Below are 24,163 nucleotides of genomic sequence, written 5' to 3'. Positions count from 1 at the left end.
TCCCTCTTAGGGTCCTCATTGTTAGCTAGCTTCTCTGGAGCTGTGGGTTTTAGTGTGGTTATCCTTTGCTTTACATCTAGTATCCACTTATGAGTGAGTACATACCATGTTTGTCTTTCTGAGTCAGGGTTATCTCACTCAGGATGATATTTTCTAGTTACATCCATTTGCCTTCAAATTTCATGATTTCATTGTTTTTCACTTCTGAGTAGTACTCCATTGTATATATGTACAACATTTTCTTTATCCATTCTTTGGTTGAGGGGCATCTAGGTTGTTTCCAGATTCTGGCTATTATGAATAATGCTGCTATGAACATAGTGTGAGCATGTGTCCTTGTGGTATGATTGAGCATTCCTTAGGTATATGCTCAAGAGTGGTATAACTGGGTCTTGAGGATGATTGATTCCCAATTTTCTGAAAAACTGCCATACTGATTACCAAAGTGGCTGTACAAGTTTGCACCCCTGCCAACAGTGTAGGAGTGTTCCCCTTGCTCCACATCCTCTCCAACATAAGCTGTTACCAGTGTTTTTTATCTTAGCCATTCTGACAGGTGTAAGGTGGTATCTCAGAGTTATTTTGATTTGCATTTCCCTGATGACTAAGGATGTTGAGCAATTCCTTAAATGTCTTTTAGCCATTTGAGATTCTTCTGTTGAGAATTCTCTGTTTAGCTCTGTAGGCATTTTTTTTAATTGCATTGTTCAGTATTTTGATGTCTAGTTTCTTGAATTCTTCATATATTTTGGAGATCAGCCCTTTGTCAGATGTTGGGGTGGTGAAGATCTTTTCTCATTCTGTAGGCTGTCGTTTTGTCTTATTGACTGTGTCCTTTGCCTTACAGAAGCTTCTCAGTTTCAGGAGGTTCCATTTATTAATTGTTGCTCTCAGTGTCCGTGCTACTGGTGTTATATTTAGGAAGTAATCTTCTGTACCAATGTGTTCAAGACTACTTCCTACTTCCTCTTCTACCAGGTTCAGTGTAACTGGATGTATGTTCAGGTCTTTGATTCACTTGGACTTGAGTTTTGTGCATGGCGATAGATATGGATCAATTTGCAATCTTCTATGTGTTGACATCCAGTTATACCAGCACCATTTGTTGAAGATGCTTTCTTTTTTCCATTGTACAGTTTTTACTTCTTTGTCAAAAATCAGGTGTTCATAGGTGTGCAGATTAATGTCAGGGTCTTCAATTCGATTCCATTGGTCCACATGTTGGTTTTTATGCCAGTACCAAGCTGTTTTTTATTACTATAGCTCTATAGTAGAGCTTGAGGTCAGGGATGGTGATGCCTCCAGAAATTGCATTATTGTACAGGACTTTTTTTAGCTGTCCATATGAAGTTATGTATTGTTCTTTCCAAGTCTTTGAAGAATTGTGTTGGGATTTTGATGGGAATTATATTGAATTTGTAGATTTCAGCCTGCTTTCTTATAGCATCCAGGGACCACCAGCCTGTGGTGGCTCCACCCATAATGAGCTGGGCTTTTCCTCAACAATAACTAATTAAGGAAATGCACCATGAACTTCCCTACATGTCAGTCTGGTAGGGGTATTTTCTCAATTGATATTTCCCCTCACCAAATCTCTGTAGCATGTGTCAAATCCACATAAAATTAGCCAGTACAGTAGTCTGGATTACCCATTCCTTGATTTTATGCAAATCTATGTATTATTTTATTTCTTGCTTTATTCATTCATAATTATATTTGTCAGCTGCATGTGTGTTGTTGATATACCTGTGGGTTATTTGTTTTTATTTCTGTGTTTCTTTAAATTAGCATATTTTTGTATGTTTTACACATTATATTATTGTTTTTAGATGTTTACATTGCTATAGTGGTAGAGGCTGGGGATATCCTTGTGTACACACATAGGAATTCCTATGTAGACTGTCTGTAAGTAGCTTCTAGTAGGTGTGTGTGGTGGTATTGTGTTTCCCAAAATATTGTGCACCCTAATAAACTTACCTGGGGTCAGAGAACAGAAAAGCCACTAGATACTTAGGATAGGCAGTAGTAGCACACGCCTTTAGTCCTAGCATTCCAGAGGCAGAAATCCATCTGTTCAAGGATACAGCCAAGCATGGTGACTCACGCCTTTAATCCCAGAAAGCGAGCCTTTAATCCCAGGGAGTGATGGTAGAAAGCAGAAAGGTATATAAGGCATGAGGACCAGAAACTAGAAGCATTTGGCTGGTTAAGCTTTTAGGTTTTGAGCAGCACAGTTCAGCTGAGAGCTATTGGGATGAGGACACAGACGCTTTCAGTCTGAGGAAACAAGAGACCAGCTGAGAAGTTGGCCAGGTGAGGTTAGCTGTGGCTTGTTCTGTCTCTCTGATTTTCCAGTGTTCACCCCAATACCTGGCTCAGATTTGTTTTATTAATAAAGACTCTTTAAGATTCCTGCTACAGGTGTGCCTCTTCCATTTTTTTCTGCATATATACTGGGCAGTTTTCCAAAGTTGTCCTCACAATCTAAAAATCCACCACTCAGTTCAGACTCTTCCATGCCTCATCAGTATTTAAAACTGTCAGGATTTCTCATTATGTCAAACTGTAGGGATGTAGAGATATTTCAGAAAGGATCAAAGCAAGAATACTGTGCGTGAAAGTCAAAAGGAAAGCATGGTGGAAATGATATGGATGGGCCTATTTTTATTCTCTTCGATATTTTGACAATTGATTGAATTCAACAGCAGAATTCCTTGAAACACAGTTAAGTATAGTGAACATTTCATATTGAAATTGAAGCATCATTTTCCTTTCTTCACCATATCATGTTTGTCAAATAAAATATCAGAGCTTATTCCTGTTTGCATACTAGCAAACATCAGTGGTGAGGAATATAGGCATATAGTCAGTTTCTCCTTTGTATGTTGTCTGACATTTAAATGAGGATGTCTTTGAGGTCAGTTGTGTGGTAGCTTTATTCCTTTACATCAAATGCATGTATGTGGGGTAAACAAAAACTCAATTTTCACCAAAAAGTGTAAATTTAAATGCAAATGCATCCTTTCTAATGCCACTGTGGGGAGTGACCACTCAGAACCCTTCTAGTACTTGGCTCTTCTCATTTTCATAAGCCTTGATAATTTGATCAGTAGCTAGTCTCAGCATTAGTATGGAATTGTTAACAAATTCTCAAAGATGTGAGTTTACTTTTTATAACTAGTCTTAATGTTTCCTGAGGCTGTTCACCATGATTCCTATTCATTTTCTTGGTCTGTTTTGTTTTTAATGTCTTTTGACAATGACCTCATGTCTCTCCACTTCTTTGTCTTTCTCCATCCTCCAGCCATCTATCAGCACTATTATTTTTACACTGTTCAAGTTAATTGTCCATTCTGGCCTTGGACTTGTAATGGCTTTTCATTTTGTCTATCGATTCTGTGGAACATCTGTAAATCTTTTAATGATTTTTAAATTTTATGTTGTACTTTTTAATTCAAGTCACTGAAGAATCAAATATGCCTGCCAATCCAATTAAGGTGATAGCATTCAATCTTTTCACGTTGGAAAACAACGTAGCCAGGGCCAAGGTCAGATGGACCCGTGGACATGAGTTCTGCCTAATCAGTCTCCCAGATTCATGGAGAGTGACAAAAAGAACAAACAGAGAGTCAGCAACCTTGTTCACACCACACTTTCCTTTCACACTTTCATTGCTGGAATAAAGGCTGCCTTCTTGAGCCATTGGGTCAATGCTGAAATTTGCTTGTTTCTCTTTCCCATATGCCCAGCCTGATGTATGTGATTAGGTGAGGCCCACCCACATCATCTCCCTTTCGGCTAATACAAAGTCAAGGTATTAATGATCTTAATTTAATATACAGAAATCTTTTTGCCATGTACGAGTGTATGACATAATCAAAGGAGAGCTATTTCATCGCGTCTATAGGTTTTACTCAGATTCAAGGAGGAAATGTATAGGGCAAGAAAACATGGTATTTAACTGAGCTTTGTCCCTGCATGAGGGACTGGGAAACCCATTGCAAGCAATGTCAATTTCTGAAGTGAGTGTTTTACTGTGTTCCATTTGCAATATTAGCCTTCTCAAATACTCTGCTGTATGTGATATCTAAGTTTAGCGTTACATTCCATTTATTCTCTTTTCAAGATGAATTTGTTCTTTGTATCATTAGAATTCACAGGTAAGCATCTCATTTGTAATTTGCTACAACAGTTTGTTTTCTACTCTTCCTCCGTCTGAGTTCTCTTTTGCCTCCTGGAGTGAATTCTTCCTGAAAAGCAATTATTTTTGAGTGGTATTTTCCTACTTATACAGCAATTATCAGGAATTATTTTCTACAGCACCAAATCAACCTTGTTTGGAAACTTTCAAGGCCATGTTATATATAGTCTCATTCATGAATATCCTGCCTGATTCTGCTTTTCTATGCAGTCTATGCCCCTGGCCTTTGTCTCCAGGCAGACTTATCTTCTTACAGTGTAACACTGTAATACCTATTGATTTGCTCTTTCTATCTGACATCATCTTTTATTTTGTGAAGTTTCCTCTCCCAGGAGCAGCATAATTCTAGTGCCTCCTTGAGATCTTCCATTATTCCTTATTACATTCAGCAGGCACACTATGGGCTAGATCTTACTAATTATGTTGGGCCCTTTTCAAATTACATTAGAAAGTATAGGTAGGTTTTTGTGCTGATCTGTAGTTTGCCAATCACTTTCCCTTAATAAGGTAATGATCACATTAGAATCAAGATCTGTTTCTGAGAAATATGTTCCTAAAAAGTGGAATGGCTTGAAGGATCTGTTTTTATATTCATGAATATAATGAAAACTTGAAGTATAATTTTTTTTGCCTGCAATATTTGGGTTAACACTAATAAAATTCAACTCTTCAGCTAAGTAGGTCACAACCCCATTTGGAGTTGAATGACCCTTTCACAGGGGTCACCTAAGACCATCAGAAAACACAGATATTTACATTATGATTCATAACAGTAGCAAAATCACAGTTATAAAATAACAACAAAAACAATTTTATGTTGGGGGTCACCACAACATGAGGAACTGTATTAAAGGACTGCAGCATTCGCAAGGTGGAGAAACAGTGCTTTAGCCAGTTACCGCCTAATTATTTTACACTCTATTATCCAGATATTTTCCTGCCTCTTACCAGTACAGATCCCTAGAGCAGGAGCCCAAATTAAGCTCATCTCTCTCTCTCTCTCTCTCTCTCTCTCTATATATATATATATATATATATATATATATATATATATATATATATATATATATATGTATGTATACACACACACACACACACACACACACACACACATCAGAAATGTTTCTATATATAAAGCACTGTTTTTCAACCTTGTGAACGCTGCAGCCCTTTAATACAGTTTCTTGTGTTGTGGTGACCCCCAACATAAAATTGTTTTTGTTGCTATTTCATAACTGTGATTTTGCTACTGTTATGAATTGTAATGTAAATATCTGTGTTTTCTGATGGTGTATATACGTATATACATATATGTATACACACATATATGTATGTAAAATGCATTATTTTATATAGAGAATATCTGAAACTATATATCCAAATGTGGTAGTTTGAATGAGAATGGCCCCATACATTCATATGTTTGCAGGCTTAGTCCGAAGCTTTGTTTGGGAAGGATTTGTAGGTGTGGCTTGCTGGAGTAGGTGTGCCATTGTTGGGGAAGGTATGTGGCGGTGGGCTTTGACGTTTCAAAAGCCCATACCAGGCCCCTCACAGGTATGTCTTCTTCAAGAGATGTTTGAGATGAAACTTAAAACCTATGGTAGTCCTTGGTTTTGATTCAGGCAAACACCAAGGTTTTATAAAAATCACAAACTATTAGGAGAAATTCTCCTCCAACTCAGTGTGTAAATTCATCTGATCTTTAAGCAAATGAGGTCTGTCCTTTGTCCTGCTGTCCCCATTCAACAGCACCCTAACTTTGTCTTTCCGTTTTTCTTTTTCTTTTTCTCTTTCTTTCTTTCTTTCTTTCTTTCTTTCTTTCTTTCTTTCTTTCTTTCTTTCTTTCTTTCTTTCTCTCTCTCTCTCTCTCTCTCTCTCTCTCTCTCTCTCTCTCTCTCTCTCTTTCTCTCTCTCTCTCTTTCTTTCTTTTTTAGTTTTTTTGAGACAGGGTTTCTCTGTGTATCTTTGGACCCTGTCCTGGAACTTGCTCCTCTGTAGACCAGGCTGGCCTGGAATTCACAGAGATCCACCTGCCTCTGCCTCCTGAGTGCTGGAATTAAAGGTGTGCGCTGCCACCACCCAGCTCAGTTTTTCTTTTTAAAGTCGTTACCAGACAGAAGATTTTATTTGGTATACTTAGTGTAAACTTTCTACTCCCCATTTCTCAAAGTGAAGACTGTGTTTGGAGTATCATAGTTATCATTCTATTTGAATTAAACAATACTGGAGTCTTTATTGGCATTATCTGTCATTAATAACTATAACTGTGTTTATTATGGCTTCTATTTCTGAACTTGTGATATTTTATACCTGGGGTAAAAATGTTCCTCTGTTCTCTCTGTTAACTTAATGGATCATTTACTGTGCACAGGGTAGGTAACTCACTAATAGGAAATGTTGGCCTGGTGAGTTTACTGCTGGCTACACAAGATTTACATGGTCATTTGGTAGATCTAACATATTTGCTTTCTTGAGGCAGAGTATTTCTTATAGGCAGGTTGGCTTCAAACTTGCTACATAATTGAGGGAGACTATGAACTCCTGATCCTCTTGCTTCCACCTCCTGATTCTGATATGACAGGCATACACAAACATGCCTGGTTTATGCAGGAGTGTGGATCAAACTGGGGCTTTGAGAGTGCTTGGTGAATACTCTACCCGCTGTATCAGATTCTCCAGACCTATTTGGGTTAATTGTGTATAACATAGGCTTCATTCTTTTCTCTGTAAAATACTGGGGATAGCATCATGAGTTAAGGTTGAATTGGAGTCTGCCGAAGAATAAGGAATATACATGTTTTTACCCCAACTTAAATGACTGAATATATTCCTTTAGCACTAGCAATGTGAGGATCATTGCTAATCAGTAGTGAATAACGTCTTAGTTAGGGTTTTATTTCTGTGAAGACACTATGACCATGGCAACTCTTATAAAGGAATGCATTTAATTGGGGCTGGCTTATACTTCAGAAGTTTAGTCCATTATCATCATGGTGGGAAGCATGGCAGAGTGTAGGCAGACATGATGCTGGAGAAAGAGCTGAGAGTTCTACATCTGGATCCATAGGCAACAGGAAGGAAGAGTGAACCAACAGGGCCTAGGTTGAGCTTCTGAAACCTCAAAGCCCACCCTCAGTGATAGACTTCCTCCAACAAGGCCACACCCCCTAATAGTGCCACTCCCTATGAGTCCATGCGGATCACTTTTGTTCAAACCACCACAAATGCCAACCCTTATTCTTAGGATTTTGCAGACTGGTAAATATTGTTTTTCTTAAAATCTGTTATATTTTATACCTAAAACTGTGGAATATAAAGCATGTAATGATTCTGTGTGACCAAGACAACTCAGTGGAATCAGTTAAAGCGTGGCATGAGTAACTTTCAGTTGTTTCTGCTTAAACAGACAACATTGATCAGGCCTAGTCAAAGGATATGGAGCCATCCAAAGGAATATGGCTGGGCTGTTTTGTCTGTTGCTTCTTTTGTTGAATTGCCAATGTCTGTTCGGTTTTGATGGTGAGTTCTGCAGAACATCAGTCAGCATTGATTATGCATATCAGGATGCCAGGGCACTGTTCCCATTAATAACACCCTGTGTGGCCAAAGGCTGCACTGTGAGATGATGTCTTTCATAACCTTTCGGGAACAAGTGTTTCTAACTTATTTCTTCATTTCAATTTGTTCAGTGCTGTTTGAGCTCCTGCTGTGTTTGGGGAAACTTCATGATGAAGTGGTAGAGAGGCATAAAGATAAGTAATACATAAATGTACAGTTTAATAGACAACATTAGAATCTAATAATTTCCTGTACAGGTTCTGGGTCCCAACAGAGCCACAAACAAGATGAGTTGACTGCATCTCCTTTCTCAGGGATCCTGTCTTAATGAATGTGTTCAGAGTGGCCAATAACTGGCAGCAACATTTATTTGATGGGAGCCATATGGAGCCGCTGCACTCGTTCATGAGGTCACTTGGCAAGCATTTGCCTCTGTTCTCCCCTGGTGTTCCTGGTCTCAAAACTGGGATCCCAGAAGTTGCTCTTTCTGAGAAGAAGGCCTGACTTCATCAGCTGGACCGCAGCAGTGAGCCGGCTCACCTGTTTCAGGGGAACTGGTTTGATCTAGCAAATAGTGACTAGTTTTCTTGTGGAATTGCAGTAGTGATACTAATAATTAAAACAAATGAAAAGTGTTGGCATTCTCCCCTGGCCATCTGTGACTGGTGTGCTGGCACTTCATGCTCAGAGGGGAACTGGATGTTTGATCTGTCTCTTGGCTCCATAGTAAAAAAAAAAAATGAAGGATCGTTGTTTCATGTAGATTGGCTTGTTTTACTTTATTTTTTTATAAAAGCAGAATTTATGAGACTAAGTAATTTTCAATTCTTTTACTATATCATATTTTATATATTTAGCACCTTGAAATGTGAAACTATATTTCTATTTATATATTCTTTATTGAAATGGTAGTTAAACTTTTCAGTTTAAGCAGAATATATAGTTTATTTCTTAGTGAGATGAAGTATAATCTTAGTTGTTTGGGTGGAATCCCAACATTTAACTAGAATATTGCAGAAAGAAATAAGAGGGTTTTAATTTTTTTTTAGGAATATGTGAATTGTGCCCCACAATCAGAAAGCAACATGATATTCCTGCCTGGACTAAAAGATTATGTGGTTAGAATATGAATAATGGTTAATACATAAGATACATGAAGGTATAGTTATGATGTTGGATCCCATGACATTGCTAGTGGTCAAATATTGGCAATTTTATTTGATGCAACTTATATTAGTGAGGTGACCTTGCACATGCCTGTTATCTGGGTAATCAAAATGAAACCACATGAGAATTATCCCTGAACGGCAGATCCCTTTGTGAACTGTTCAAACTGACTGCTAACTCTTCTGTCACTTGGCATCATGCTTGATTTCCAGCTGTGTGACTACTTGGTAAATCTCCCTTAAGGTGGTTATGAGGGAAAGCAAATGCTATCCACACACTTAGACATTTCAAATTTTGTTACATTTTAAAACACCACGTTTCAGCGATAATCTGGATTTATTTATGTGTGTTATCTGTATCTAATCACTATATATAATAGCCATTTGACTAGGCTACAAGATGAATATGTTTCTTGTAAATGAGATTCAGTTATATATTAAATGAGTGTGAGTTTCTGTAGATGTCTGTATGATGAGGAGCAGTTTGTGGCTCAGAGAGTTCTCATGTCAGTAGATCTGAATTCTGTTGTTATTTTTAAATATTTATTTAATTTTATTTTAGTGGGTTTTTTTGTGTGTGTGGTGTGCACTGGAGTGTTTGTGTGTGTCTATGTGTGTGTGTGTGTGTGTGTGTGTATGCGCCTGAGTGTATGTATGTGCACTACTTATGTGCAGGAGCCCAAGAAAGCCAGAAGGGGTGTCAGAGTCTCTGTGATTGGAGTTAAAGTGGTTGTAGGTAGCCATGTGGTTGCTGGAAACTGAGCCTAGGTCCCCCAGAAAGGAAATAGATGCTCTTAACTGCCGAGGTATCTCTCCAGCACTTAGATCTGAACTCCTATAACTTGCCTCTGGCAGATTGTAGGATGCAGGCAAATGACCCAGCCTTTTGGATCTTCTTCTGCTTTAATGTCGCCAACAAGTATGTGTGTATTCACCTTTCTTTAGCACCAGCACTGTGGTCCCACTACCCTAGATGTGGAGACCACTGGACTAGAAAAGTTCCCTTAATCCTTTGTCTCTCATTCCAATTCATAAAATAACAGAAAGCATGTCTGAAAAATCTATAAGGAATCACATTATTAACTGCTTACCTAAAATGACATATAATGCATACATTCTATATGTATACATATGCACAGATTTTAAATGAAATTTCCCACCAGGGCTGACAATGCTCTGCCAAAGACCCATAGACTAGCAAAAACCTCAATAGCAGACATGAGGAGTCTCCTTTTGAGATGCTGGTCAGGGAAGTTTAGGAAACTCCCATGTTATTGTCTATTGCAGTTGCCCTTGGCTGCCTCCCAGAGTTTGTAGGTGAGTCCCTATTGCTGAAGCCACCATTCAGACACACGATCTGGAGGACCAGAGTTGGATCTGATCTAAAACCTTCCTCCTTGGGGACTAGCTTTCATGGTAACAGAAGGTAATACAAGTTTCCAACGGGGGCAAGCAACAAATAATCCTAACTAGCTCAATATCTATGACCCACAACATGGCCAGCAGACCATGATAACCCTAGAGATGCAGTAGTGGCAAGCATACCTGGGAGGCAGCCAATAGCTGTCTATTTGGACTTAAGGCCTGGTCAACAAGAGGGAAATCACACCTGGTACTGGAAACTACCTGAGGCTAATGAGGCTATGGATCTTGGAGAAAACCCTACAACTACCACTTTACTAAAACAGCATAAATTCTAGCTGCTTTCTAAATACATATTCTTATACCCAGCAGTGAGTGTAGCTCTCAGCTTTCACCAAAGAGAGTAAGTGAGAGTGTGGTTCCCAGTCACAACTGATGCAGTTACAACACAACGCCCCCTCCCACACACACACCTGAGGCTCAACAAACATCTGGAGAAGAGGTGAAAAGATTTTAAAAGCCAGAGGACCAGGACAACTGCTGTGTTCCCTTGAAATTATAGGGAAGCTTCACCCAACAAAATCTCAACAAGACCTGAACCAAGACAGCACCAATAGACCTACTAATATGAAAAGGGAGCTCTCATGGGTCCCTGACCTGAGACAAAGAACTCCAGGCAACCAGGGAATGCTGAGTGAGAGAAGAATAAAGTGTCTTCCCCAGGGAAAAGCTCCCTAACTGGTTATCCAATACCAAGTGGTCAGTCCTGGAATAATATATGTATAAGAAACATAACAACTGAACCAGGTTGTATTCAGAGAAAAAGAAGCTATGAATTTGAGAGAGCAAGGGGTGGGTTCATGGGGAGAGGTTTGAGGGAGGAACAGGATGGGGGAACTGATGTAATTATACTCTGATTTAAAAAAAGTAAAACAATATGAAAATAAACAAGTGTTACTAGTAACATTTGATGAAAACGACAGAAACTAAATTTGAAGTTCTGAAAGTGGGGAGAGTAGCCACTGATGCTGATAATTATGTATGAGATCTTTCCATTTGAATGAATGCCAGAAACCAGAGAGGGTAGAATTGATGAGCCAGTATGTCATGCTGGCACTGGGTGCAGTCTGGAAGGAAAACAATCCAGATAATTGCTTAATTGCATACTCCTTAAAGAGAAAAGCCGGAGCTCCCCATAGCCCATGCTTGAGAGTAAATATCTTTCGTTTCAATCATTGATTAAACAAGAACCCAAGAATGTTGCTCTGATGGCTCGCTTCCATGAAGCCAGACGTTTGTTGCCACAAGACTTAGCTTTTAACTGTTTCCTATCAGTACCTGTCAGGCACTTGTGTTTTACTCTTCAAAGTTAAGCTCTGGAGTAATTTCACAGTATTATACTCATAATGTAAAAGAAAAGCAAGTGACTTCTAGTTACAGCAAACATAGTACAGGAAAGTCATAGTCAAATGCTTCCCCCAAGAAACAGTGCCTTGCACAAGTTATAACATGAGTGTCCAGGCTCAGCCTGGGCTGGAGTCTTCTTCTGTCACTTCTGTCTTATTCTGGATGACCTATAAAGCCTTAGTGTGTTTAGTGTGAGTTAGCTTTTGTTCTGTGATGCAGGATTCAGTTTTGTATCTGTAAATTGGGGTTGATGATAATAGGGTGTATGTAATATAGGAGGTACAAGATAGTTTATGTAAAGCACTGGAACCCACACCCTGTGTTCTGTAAACCATGTATAGTGGTAGTAGGCACATGGTGCTATTCAAATTTCCTTCATGGTAGGTTCATATAAAATATATATATTTAAATTAACTGTATTGAGTCAGGTACTAAAAAAATGATGGTTTAGAGTGGATCGGTGTGGTAAAGCCTGTTGTACAAGAAGGAGTGACAAAGCGACCACTTGTACCACATTTGCGTCTGCAGACATGTATTAAGTCTCAGGGTTTGACTCCATGATTGACAGGTGTATCTGTGTATCACACTCAGCGTGGCTTTGGAGATGGCATAACTAATTAATGTGTTTTGTTTCCCATTGCCTTTGCTTTTTGCTGTCTTCTGGAGACTTATTTTTAGGTTCCCTTCTTTGAGCTGTAGGCATGCATATTTAATGATTGCCATTCTTATTCCTTTTGTACTATTAAAAATTAAATATCAGGCAGAACACCTCCTTTAATTTCCCCTTGGAGCAATACAACGTTACCAGTAACTATTTCTTGAGATCTGTAGCAAGGCCTTTTGTCAAAATGGAAGTACACAACGAAGCCCGCGAGACACTCACAAAGCGTTTAATGCTAGTGCGTGTTAGCACATTGGGCCAATGAATGGTGCCATCAGCAGTGCACGCAGGTCACTTTTGCAAATTTTCACCAGCCATTATCTCCCATCTTTCTGATGCTCGGCATGCTTTCAGGTGGGAAGCAGTTTCTCACCACGGTTCTCACTTGCGTTTCCCTTATGACTAGTGGTGTAGGGATTTCTTCTTTCTGTTTATTCTTATCTCATAAAGTACATCCCAACTGCAGTTTCCCCTCCCTCCATTCTTCCCAGTCACCCCACCCTCCGCCACCTCTCCTCTCCCCTAGATCCACTGCTCCTCCATTTATTTCCCTTCAGAAACGAGTAGGTCTCCCAGGGATGTCAACGGAACACAGCATAACAAGATGCAGTAAGACTAGGCACAAACCCTCATATCAAGGCTGGACTATACCCGCTGAGCATTTGTATGCCTTCTTCTGAGAGCTGTCTTTTTGGGTCCTTTCCCTATTGTATCATTTGATTTTTGTGCTACTGAGTTACTTGCATTCTGTGAATTGATCCTTTGAAGATATATGGTTTTCAGACATAATCTGCCATTTTGTTGGCTGCCATTCCATTCCCATTGGTTGCCTTTGGGGTGCATTTGATTTTCCAGTCTGATGTCATCATATTTCTTCTATTTTCCTCCCAATGCTCTTGGTGTCGGGTCTATAAAATAGCTTCCCAAACCAACATTGAAGAGTTTTTCCTGCTCCCTTCTAGAATTTGTATGGGTTCTAGCCATATATCTAAGTCTCTAATGTTACTGAGTTAGTTTTTGTGTCTAATGTGAAAGTGGATTCAGTTTCATTCTTTGCACATGACCACCCATTTCTTTGTCTGTTTGCTGAGGATACTACCATGCCCTCATTGGGTATTCCTAGTAATCCTCTCAAAACTTAGTTGACTATATATTTGTGAACTTATTTCTAGCCTTTCCAATTTTTTAAGAGTATCTGTGTATGTGTTTATATCAGAAAATATGGTATCTCCAGACTTATTTTTTAAAAAGTCCGCTGACTCCTTTGTATCTCTAATGGTGTCATATGAGTTTAGAATTGTTCTATTTTACTGAAAAAATTCCATCAGAATCTTTGTAGAGATTACATTGAATAAACAGAGACATTTGGGTGGCATACAGACATTTTAACTATTCATCTGCATGATCCCTAGATACGAGATCTCTTTCCATTCATTAGTGTACAGATATTTTATTTCTTTAGTTAAACCTACATCTAGGTATTTCTGTTCTGTTTGAATCTTTTATAGATGGAATCAGTAATCCTTATTACTGATCTTTTGCTGTTAGTGTATATACACGTGGTTGATTTTGTATGTTGATTTTTCTATCCTCCAGCTTCACTTACATTTTGGTTCAAAAAGTTTCATGATGAAAGCAGATACTTTCTCCTGCCTTTTATTTACTTTTCTTGTCTGAATCCTTTGGCCATATTTCTAGTATTGCTGGCTAGAAATGATAAGAGTAGGCTTCCTTGTCTTGTTCTTGTGAAGGAAAAACTAAGTGTTCTCCACCGAGTATATCGTAGGCTATGAGCATCCCATGTATCAGTTAATTGTGTTGATATTAATTCTTCCTACAATCATATGACTTTTCTACATCATGACTTTCCTGTCAATGATGGGTTGCCTATACAATTGTATGTGCCACACATCCTAGGTATATAGAAAGCTCACACAAAGACAGATTTCACAGAATGTAGCCTCATAGTTAAGTATTACATGGCTCTTTCCCTAATCTGTGAGGATATATATGAAAGGATGCTGAATTATGTCAAAATACTTTTCCACACCTACTGTGGTGATTGCATTTATAATCCTTCATTCTTTTAAATTATTGTATTATGTTGATTTATTTGTCCATGTTTGACTCTCCTTGCCTCCCATGGATAACTTCCACTTTTTTTAGTGGCGTGCCTTCTCCATGCTGCCAATTTGCTAAGAATAGCTACACCTATGTTTATTGGGAGTATTTTTGTAGAATTTATTTTTTGTCTAATCTTGATATTCAGTAATGCTAACTATAAATGAACTAGGAAGTTTTTCTTTCTCCTGCATTTCTGGGGATGTCTGGGAAGGGATGACTGCAATCCCTCTTAATGACTCGGTGTTATTCCCTTGTGAAATCATTTGTTCCAGAGTTGACTGTAGTAAGAGGTTTCTGACTAGTGATTCAGTCACGTACTTAATCTTATTCAGACGGCTTTCTGATTCACTCTCGGTGGACTGTGTGTTTCTCGAAACCTTTCTGTTCCTCCTGAGTTGTCCAGTTCATCCCCTTGTTCTTGCTCATAGCACTCTCTTATAATCATTGCATTTCTATTGTATGCATTGCAATGTTTCATTTTTATATATAGTTTTATTGATTTCCATCATTTTTTCTCATCAAAGGTCTGCCAGTCTTATCTTTTTTTTATCTTGCTGGTGCCTCACATTATTTCTATTGTTTATACATTGCTTCTTTTATTTCTGATCTCCTTTCTATGTCAAGTTTAGGCTTCATTGTTTCTAGAGTCCCTTGAGGTACAAAGTTAAGCTTCTTGGTAGAAATCTCTCTCTTGTTTTACATAGGTTATGCTATGGACGTACTCTTGGTACTCCCACCTCATCCGTATGCTTTGGAATGTTTGTTTCTATTCTCATCTGTCTTTGGATCCTTTTTTACTCTGTTTATCATTTCTTCTTTGACAGTTGGCATTCTGAAGCATGTTGCTTCATTTCCATGTTTGTAAATTTCCCAGACTTCCTTCTATTATTTATTTTTAATTTTTTTTGAGCTCAGAAATGATACTTGCTGTGATATCACCCCAGAGTCAGCCCTTTAGGAACCTTATAAAAAATAACCAGGTGAAGTATTGAACTCCTCCATGGGTGTTACATATGATATCAAAAGTCCCTCGAGATGGAATTTTACTTCTACTTACTATAGCAGAAGAAAATATGCAATTTACTTTTAACGGGTCATTAGTCAAATTTTTAAAGGTATAATGTGTCTTTTCTATTTGTGGGTAGAAAAATCTCCAGGGAATACTTTATATTCATTATATCAAAGTATGGCTTGCTTCAGATAGAACTAACAAAAAGGGAACACACATTTTCTGAGAAATCTAATGTGCAGATTTTACACATTTTGCAATTGAGAGAGACTTCCAGGAAGATTCATATTACTCATTTGAGAGGTCAGTTACCAAAAGCTGTTATGTGTATATCACAAACCTTCCCTCAAGGCTGAGGAATCTTCACAGAAGAGGAGCAGAAAGATTGTAAGAGCCAGTGTAGTGGCTGACTTTAAGGAAACACTGTTTTCTGGACATAATGGGGCAATTACAGATGTTCACTCACATCAGTTGTGGCAGTGTGCACGAGACCTGAACAAGCTCAAGCCAAAGTCCCAGCCTGGAGGAGTGGGGTGGTTGGGGATGGAATCCCACCCCTGGCTGAGGAGTTAGGACATGTTGTAGCTGTTGATATGACCCCAAGGGCAGGCCCTACTCCCAAGAGTAGCTAAGCTACACAAAATGTTTTGGTGGTTTTTAAAGCAAAATAAATGAAAAAAAGAAAACTTGAAGAGTAGTAGGAAGGGGAAGAGAGAGTGAATTTGGGGAAGTGACTATGATTAAAATATATTGCATGAGGGGCTGGAGAGATGGCTCAGAGGTTAAGAGCACTGGCTGTTCTTCCAGAGGTCCTAAATTCAATTCCCAGCACCCACCTGGTGGCTCACAACCATCTGTAATGAGATCTGGTGCCTTCTCCCAGCATACAGGCAGGACACTGTATACTAAATAAATAAATAAATAGATAGATAAGTAAATAAATAAATAAATAAATCTTAAAAACTATATTGTATGAAATTGTCAAAGAATTAATAAATTATTAACTTAAAAATTAATAGGAAAATGCCAAATGAGTAAATATTCTGTGGTTTTATTCCATCCATGTATTTCTTGTTTTCCCATCCCCTGCCTGCCTCCCTTTATCCCTCCCTCCCTCCCTTCCTTCCTTTCTTCCTTCCATCCTTCCTCATTCTTTCTTCTTTCCTATACTTATTCATTTATTTCTGATTAAATTTATTTCAGAACAATTGTACCTTCCTTTACAAAGTTTCAGCTGATATCCTGATGGCAACATAGCAGAAACTCAGCTTTAGTCTGGACAGTTTCCTTTCAGATTAAATCTCACCATGCACATCCCAAGACTACTTTTAATGTTGATATTAAAAACTAATGTGATTATTTTATAGAAAGCCTAATTTCAACAAACACTCACGAAATTGTAAGTACAACTAGTAAGATTTTAAGGGTGCTATCAAGACTTGTGAGAAAGGAGCAAATCACACTCCTGCTAATGCCTAACAAGGAAGCGTGTAGCACAGTATAGGAAATGGGCCTGAGGCAGCAGGCCTTCCACACGCTGAGTTCGACAGGGAAAGAGGCTAGCTGCAGTCAAGTAAAAGATGGAATCCAGTGACGGCTCACCTTTTACCAATTACCTACTGCGTTGGCATATACTTGTCCCAGGACCTCAGTTAAAAGCGTGAAGGCAATGGAGACCATATACAGTGTTCTCTTTGGAACACTCACTACTGCACTAACCAAGATGATGTGTAATAATTTTGCTCTTAACATGTCTTTCACAATTGTCATCATGATGGTCTTCAGGGGATATCTTGGAAGAGATGCTATCACAACGTACCAATCCTTTCTGAAAGAAAGCACCCCATTGATGTCCTTTTCCCCATCGTTTGGAGACGACACGTGGGGATGGGTGTTTATGGACGTGACTACAGCAGAGACAGCCAGCACTCATGAGCACCAGTGTCTTTGTGTGATGGATGCCTTGTTCATTGCAGGACTGTTCTCTTTACCCTGACTTCCGTGGTGGTACTTGTCATCACAACCGACTGGATCAGCTGGGACAAACTGAATCGTGGATTTTTGCCCAGTGACGAGGTTTCCAGAGCATTCCTTGCTTCTTTCATCTTGGTCTTTGACCTCCTTATCGTGATGCAGGTAACTGTATTTCCCTCTTCTCTCTGAAGTTGGTCTAAACTTTGTCACTGTAAGCATGAGCTTTCTCTACACATCTAGAGAAGAACTTAGTTTACAGTTGTGATTAATGGGGCTTTCTCTAGTCATTTCATGAGCAATTTTACAGGGCAGAAAAAATAACTGGGTGTGGGGGGCTGGGGATTTATTTTATGAACATTACTAGGCGGGGCCTGGTAATAATGCAGCATTATTATTATTATCAGGCAGGGATGATGCGGGAAGCAAAGTAAGACAAAAACGGAACCCCCAAACTGCCATTTTGTGAGCAGAGTTCTCAAAGATGAAAATGATAGAAATCCAGCAAAGCAGAGACAAGCAATTGTCATAGCAGTGCAGGGGTTGGAGCCGTTGAAACAGCGTGATGTGAAAGTGCTTTTCCGGTTATGAAAATGATAATTTTTCAGTATTCACCAGAGGCTCCTCCATTTCATGTAAACAGTATTTCCACCCTGCTTAGCAATAGATATTTTTGTAAAACATCATCACGCTAGCGACTGTTACTGGTGATAGCTGCTGGTGTGAGCGTCTGGGGTGTAGGAGTGTTCTTTTGAAAGAGACAGAAAGAGACATTTGCTATTTCTTGGTGCTTTATCTTGCTCATTAAATGTCTATCCATTTGCCAGACATTTTCTTATTGCTTTCATAAGGCAATTTCACTTCCCCTCCTGAGGCACTATAAGTCATGAGAACAATGGCCGCCTTTGCCAAAGGGAAAGGAGACTCCATTGTGTTCGGAATTTATGTGAGATTTTGCAGGATAGCAGATTGGATTTTTGTTTCTAGAGGCAAAGAGGGGCCTTTATAAGAGCGATTCTGTGTTGTTGAAAAGCAGAACAATAGTGTTTTGTTTTGTTACACATCCTGGGCATTGGCTTCAATGTGGTACTTACAGTATATCACTGTTTCTAATGGGTTGTATTTTAAAATGCATTATAGTTTAAAACTATCTGAAGACATACACTTGAAAACTTTTGTCTATTCTAGAAACAGCTGTTTCTTTTTTTTTCATTTTCTGCGAGATATTTAGCATAGTGGAGAAAGCCTTGGGTGTGAGGTCAGGCATGATTCATTGGTAAGCTCCAGGTCTGCCTCTCATTAGCTGTAGGACCTCTTCAACACAGCTCCAAATAGAATCTTTTGTAATTATGCAACAATACATTGTGCATTACCTGTATCCAGTTCATTGTATCCTGTTTCCCAACTAATATTCTCTCTAATGTTAAATTCTCACTCTGGTTAAATGGCCCACTGGTTCCTCCCTGACTCCATTTTAGAATCAAAGGTACTAGCAGCCAAATAGATGATTATCCTCCTTTGATTTGTTCAAATTTATGTGCTGGAGAATACTCCTTCATCGACCGACACTGCAACCCCTCCCTTATTCCCTGCTTATGAAAATTTTAAGTATTCTTCCAAATAAGTTCACTAAAGCCAAAGACTTCAAGTGGAAAAACACAATATTAGAATTTATACAAATTACAGATTCATTCAAAAAGTGCTCAATAAAGATGACCAGAAGAAAGGAAAATTAGCTGGGATTATACTCACAGAAACAGCAGGATTGGAAGGGGAAAGGTATTCTAGAATTTTTTTTTAATGCATAAAAATGTAGAGTCAACAAAATGTTGACATGTTCAGAATAGCCAGAGACCAGTTGACAAGGTGAAAAGTCTAAGCTGAGGAATAACTCGGTCTCACCCGCGTTGGCTGCGAGTAACGTGATGCCTGCCAGTATAGCTTCCTCAGAGGGGGAAGGTATTTCTGCAGCATAGGGACATCCAGAACTTCTCCAGAGGAGGGGCGTTGTTGTCTTTTGAAAGTGGAGGCTGAAGTTAACAGGAAACTCAGATCTAGCCTTTATTCTCCATCCCTCGTCTTTGTTCACTTCTCCTTTCTATTTTCCTTCTACAGCGAAGCAGCATCATTTAATTTTCAGTTTATGAGGAAGTGAAGGATCATTGCTGGCACCTCTGAGGGTGACCACTCCAGTTCTTGTGCTCTGTGCTGACTCTCTAGGAACTGTCCAGCACCTGAATGACTGTCTCAGTGTGGGAAACTGACTCCGAGGACAGAGATGCAATCTGAAAGAAAATAGGAAAGTAGGCCCTGAAAACTCAAATTGATGGGTATTTAGTGGAAGGAAGCATCATCGAAATGAGTATCTAGAGGCAGAAGTCTTAGATCCTTTGCTTTGTCCTCCAACTTCATGTGTTAGCGAGGTTGACAGATGCATCCTTCTCTGTCTCTTGTGTCCCAAACCTTCCCTCCCATTTCTTTGCTATTATCCTAGTATGGACACTCCCCTCTACCATTAAAAAGAATCAATGGGACCTTTGTCCTCCTCTTCCCTTCTACCATATGCCCTGTATAGCTGGATTTCACAATCTTCCAATAAGAAACGACCTGTCACATTGCCTCTCAACCACAAACATTATCAGCAGCTCTTCATGGTCACCAGATGAAGTTCCTACCCAGACACTCATCTCAGCATGCTGTGTGGGGCCAGTTGTGTTTCCTGAGCTCTATCCCACCTCATACTGAAGATCAGCTGCTTTGCTCTTCATCCCAGTGTGCTTATTCCCAGCATGTCCAGGAGCCTCTTTCTCCTGGATAGACTGTGTTTTCCCTGCTCTACTGGGCACTGAAGATGATTACAGTTCCCCCTTCTGGAAGGAACATTATCAGTTCCCCACTGGCCCTTCTGCTGCACCTTTCGCCACCCTGCACACCAGCATGCTCCTCTTTCCTCCCTCTTGTGTTCTTTACTCTCCCTACTGCAGTGTGCAGGGGTAAGCCATAGTACTTGCTGGACGAGAATGGACAAGTGGAAGTTCAGGCCCCAGTCTTGTGCCAGCTTGATCCCCTGTGGTCATGACATAGACGTTTTGGACCCAGCATATGTGGGAAGGGCGTTAACTCAGGAAATGGTCTTAAAATGCATATGTTAAGCTTAAGGCATTTGAAAACACAGCATACTAATATCCTAACAAGTTCACAGCCAACCAAACTATGAGCCAATTCATGCTGTGGTCATGTTTCAGATGAAAGAAAAATGAAAAAGTAGTAAAATCAGGGGAAGTTGAGGGGGCACTTTCATTAAGAGCTCCAGCCTTTTAGAACATTTAAATGATTGAAAAGCAATTTACACCAGGCTTTCCTAATGGCAGGAGATTGCCACTTGCACTACAGCAAGTAGTGTCGCATTTGAATCAAAAATTAAATATAGAATTAGACTTTTCTTCCTGGTGCCTTGGGTTGAAGCCAAGGCTAGTACATGATAAGCATGGATTCTATCCTGAGCTCTCTTCAGCCCTAGGAATTTAATGCTACTTCTATAAACATCTTATTTTTAACAAAATTAGTAGAACAAGTATGTGTCCTTTAGAGAAAATATATTCTGTGTGTGTCTATGAAATAGGACTTCTGCATTTATTATTAAATATTTGTTATTTTATATTTCCTTGTGGTTTTGTTAAGGTCATTAGAAATAAGACAAGACAGATTCCAGGAAAATGACATATGACTCTTAAGATCAATGTGCTATAGAACACAAGTAAATTTGAAAACAAATATCTGTCATAGGAAAATTTTATCACACATTCTATTTAGTGTTTCTGGTAATATCATTCAATTTTTATGCCTTCGCTTATTTCATTGCTCAAGTATTTGGTCTTCAGTCTGCATCACCTACTCTTTTTCTGATCAGTTGCTGAAAAGGTAAATATAAGACATAAAGAGTTAAAATAGATTGTGGAATAAACAAGTAGAAAGTGTCAAAGGAATTCACAAAAAGAAGACAAATATAAACAGGGGTAGACAGAGGGGGTGTTTCAAGGAACTGATGAGAGCAGAGGGTGATGAGGCTGAAGCGGGACCCACCCACAGGACCACTTTCTCCAGGGCAGCAGCATTGCCCTCCAGATCCGATCTGCTCTGTTCAGATAAGACAGGAAGCACGATCAATTCATTCCTAATGTGTATCTGAGGAAAGAATACAGAGGAAATGGAGTTCAAAGATGCTGAGGATGTAGTCCACAGAGCCCATGGGTGCATAGCATGGTTTAATAGAAGTGTGAGTGGAGGAATGGTTAATTGTAAGGAAGATCACCATTATTTAGAATTCTTCAAGCAGAAAGAGCTCATCATCATTCTTTTCACTTTCCACATCATTCCCTGCCCCTCATCCAGGCATTCTTGCATCTGACATGAAGACTGAGAAGAGAAGAACTTGTCTTTATAAAATAAGGGAGATTCTGTACTTTTTTTTTTTAACTAGACAGGAAAAGGAAGGGAGGGCATAGGGGAAGAAAGGAAACAGGAAGAAGACAAACAAGTGTGAGGGACCAAAACGAAGGAGATGATGTGTATAATTCTCCAATGTCTATGGGAAACAGTGACAGTGGCAGAGTTGGGAAGTGGTGGGGACCATGAGGACTGATGGAGTAGTTCATTCTTCAGTTTCTATCTATTCTTCATCACTCATAGACACTTTTCTTAACTGGACTATAGGGAATTGGTAATGGGGAATATTATAGAGACTATTAAATTGCCTAACTAGACTGATAAAACCTAGTAGCAACAGCTTAAGAAGTACGCAGGAAGCAGAGGAAACCATGGGAGGGTAACTGTGAATGTATGGGTAAGTGTAGGAGTGTTTTGTGCTTATACAGCTTGGATGCTAGTGGACCCCCAAGCTAAGGTTGTTTAGTTAATGAGCTATCATCTGGATAGTGGAACACAATAATTAAGAGTGTGGGCACTGAAATCTGCCTTCCATGATTGCGATCCTGGCCATGCCCTTTTGTAGCTGTGTGATTTTGACATTGGGTACTTACTTAAACCAGGCTGATCCTGGTATCTACTTATACAGTTGGTTATGGCTCAATATTCTATGAACTTCTACTTCAGTCTTAGTCAATGATCAGAAGAGTTATTTGTACAGCGAGGGAATGCTCATGAGTCCCAAAATAATGCAAGTCTGCTGCAGAATGATGTCACATCACTGATAGGACTGACAGAATCTGTGAAGCATTTGGACTTCATCCTAAGGATAAGGATAAGCCAGTTTGAGTTCTAATCAATACATGCTTAAAACTAATGATTATTTTAAGAAAGTTTTCCTTAAAAGTTGAGAATGCTTTAGAATGAGCAATACTAAAGAAGGTCAAGAGGCTGGGCTTGTAGCTCAGTGGTAGAGCTCTTGTCTAGCATGTATAGGTCCCTGGGGTTCATGCCCTGTACCATATACAAACGATAAGACCTCAACCCTTTAGGAAAGGGGGGAGGTTTACATGGTAACACGTGGTCTTTTATATATGACATGTTAAAAGTTCCACTAGAATAGCATCAGTAGAAATACACAGAAAACATCTATTCATTAGAAATAGAAGTAACAGGACTCCTTTAGAGAGGTTGGAAGGAGAGTTACCCAGAATGGCAATGACAGCATTAGTGGCTATGGTGGTTCCCATATCATTTGGTGAACTCTTTAATATGGGGGGAGGGGTCACATCTGATCTATTTCTATGTATTCCTCCTTGTGCAAGAGCCCAATAACATCATAGATACATTAAAATGTTCATTAAACTTAGTAGTCTACTTTAAGATTTCAAGCAATAGATCAGAACAATAGTAGAGTATTTGACTAAAGCCAAAAGATGGGGTGAAATACCTGGTACCAGGACAAAGGTCAGAGTTTGGATTTAGGCTTGTGGAACTGCAGTGCTGGTAGATAGGGAAGGGAAGGGAGATCTTGGTGAAAGAATGGGGCACTTCAGTTAGATAAGAGCCCCAAGCCTTGGGGGGTCTATTACACAACATGGTGGATGCAGTTAAGAATAGAACCAGGCGGTGGTGGTGCACGCCTTGAATCTCAGCACTCGGGAGGCAGAGCCAGGCAGATCTCTGTGAGTTCAAGGCCAGCCTGGTCTACAGAGCGATATCCAGGACAGGCACCAAAACTACACAGAGAAACCCTGTCTTGAAAAACAAAACAAAACAAATCAAACAAACAAACAAACAAAAAACCCCAATGTATTATATGTTCCAAAATTGCAACAAGAGTAGAGTAGATTTGGATGGCTCTTACCATCAAAGAATGACACATATGTGGAGTGATGAATGCATTAATGAGCTTAGCTTAAAATCATTGTATAATTTATTCATATATCATAATGTCATAATATACCCTGTAAGTATATATAATTGTTATGTGACAAATACAATAAAATGATATTTCAATGAAGAGACAAGGAAAGAAAGTTTATGGAAGTTTATAATAGAAACCTACCTATAGTGCCATTCAGAATATATATATATATATATATATATACATATACATATATATTACATTACATATGTATATCCCTTAGGTTTATGTGCACCAAGGTGTTGAGAAGCCATGCAGAGGAGAGGCTGTTCAAAAGAATAAGGTTCAGAGAATAAGAGTTGGCAAGTCCTCATGTGGTTGACACATCTTTTTAATGCTCCCCTTTGTA

The 24,163-nt window shown here is 39.1% G+C and overlaps 1 protein-coding gene across 2 annotated transcripts in view; it reads left to right on the top strand.

Annotated features, from left to right (window-relative positions):
* The window catches only part of Tmem117 (transmembrane protein 117), a 448,299-nt gene that overhangs the window by 343,337 nt on the left and 80,799 nt on the right, over window positions 1-24,163 (top strand). For both annotated transcript variants that reach the window (XM_028869295.2, XM_028869296.2), the window contains one exon: window positions 17,468-17,627. In XM_028869295.2, coding sequence (XP_028725128.1) covers window positions 17,468-17,627 — 160 coding nt within the window. The remainder of the gene's footprint in view (window positions 1-17,467; window positions 17,628-24,163) is intronic.

Source organism: Peromyscus leucopus, chromosome 20, assembly GCF_004664715.2.
Source record: "Peromyscus leucopus breed LL Stock chromosome 20, UCI_PerLeu_2.1, whole genome shotgun sequence".
Taxonomy (NCBI): Eukaryota; Metazoa; Chordata; class Mammalia; order Rodentia; family Cricetidae; genus Peromyscus; species Peromyscus leucopus.
This window is presented reverse-complemented; position numbering and strand designations above follow the sequence as displayed.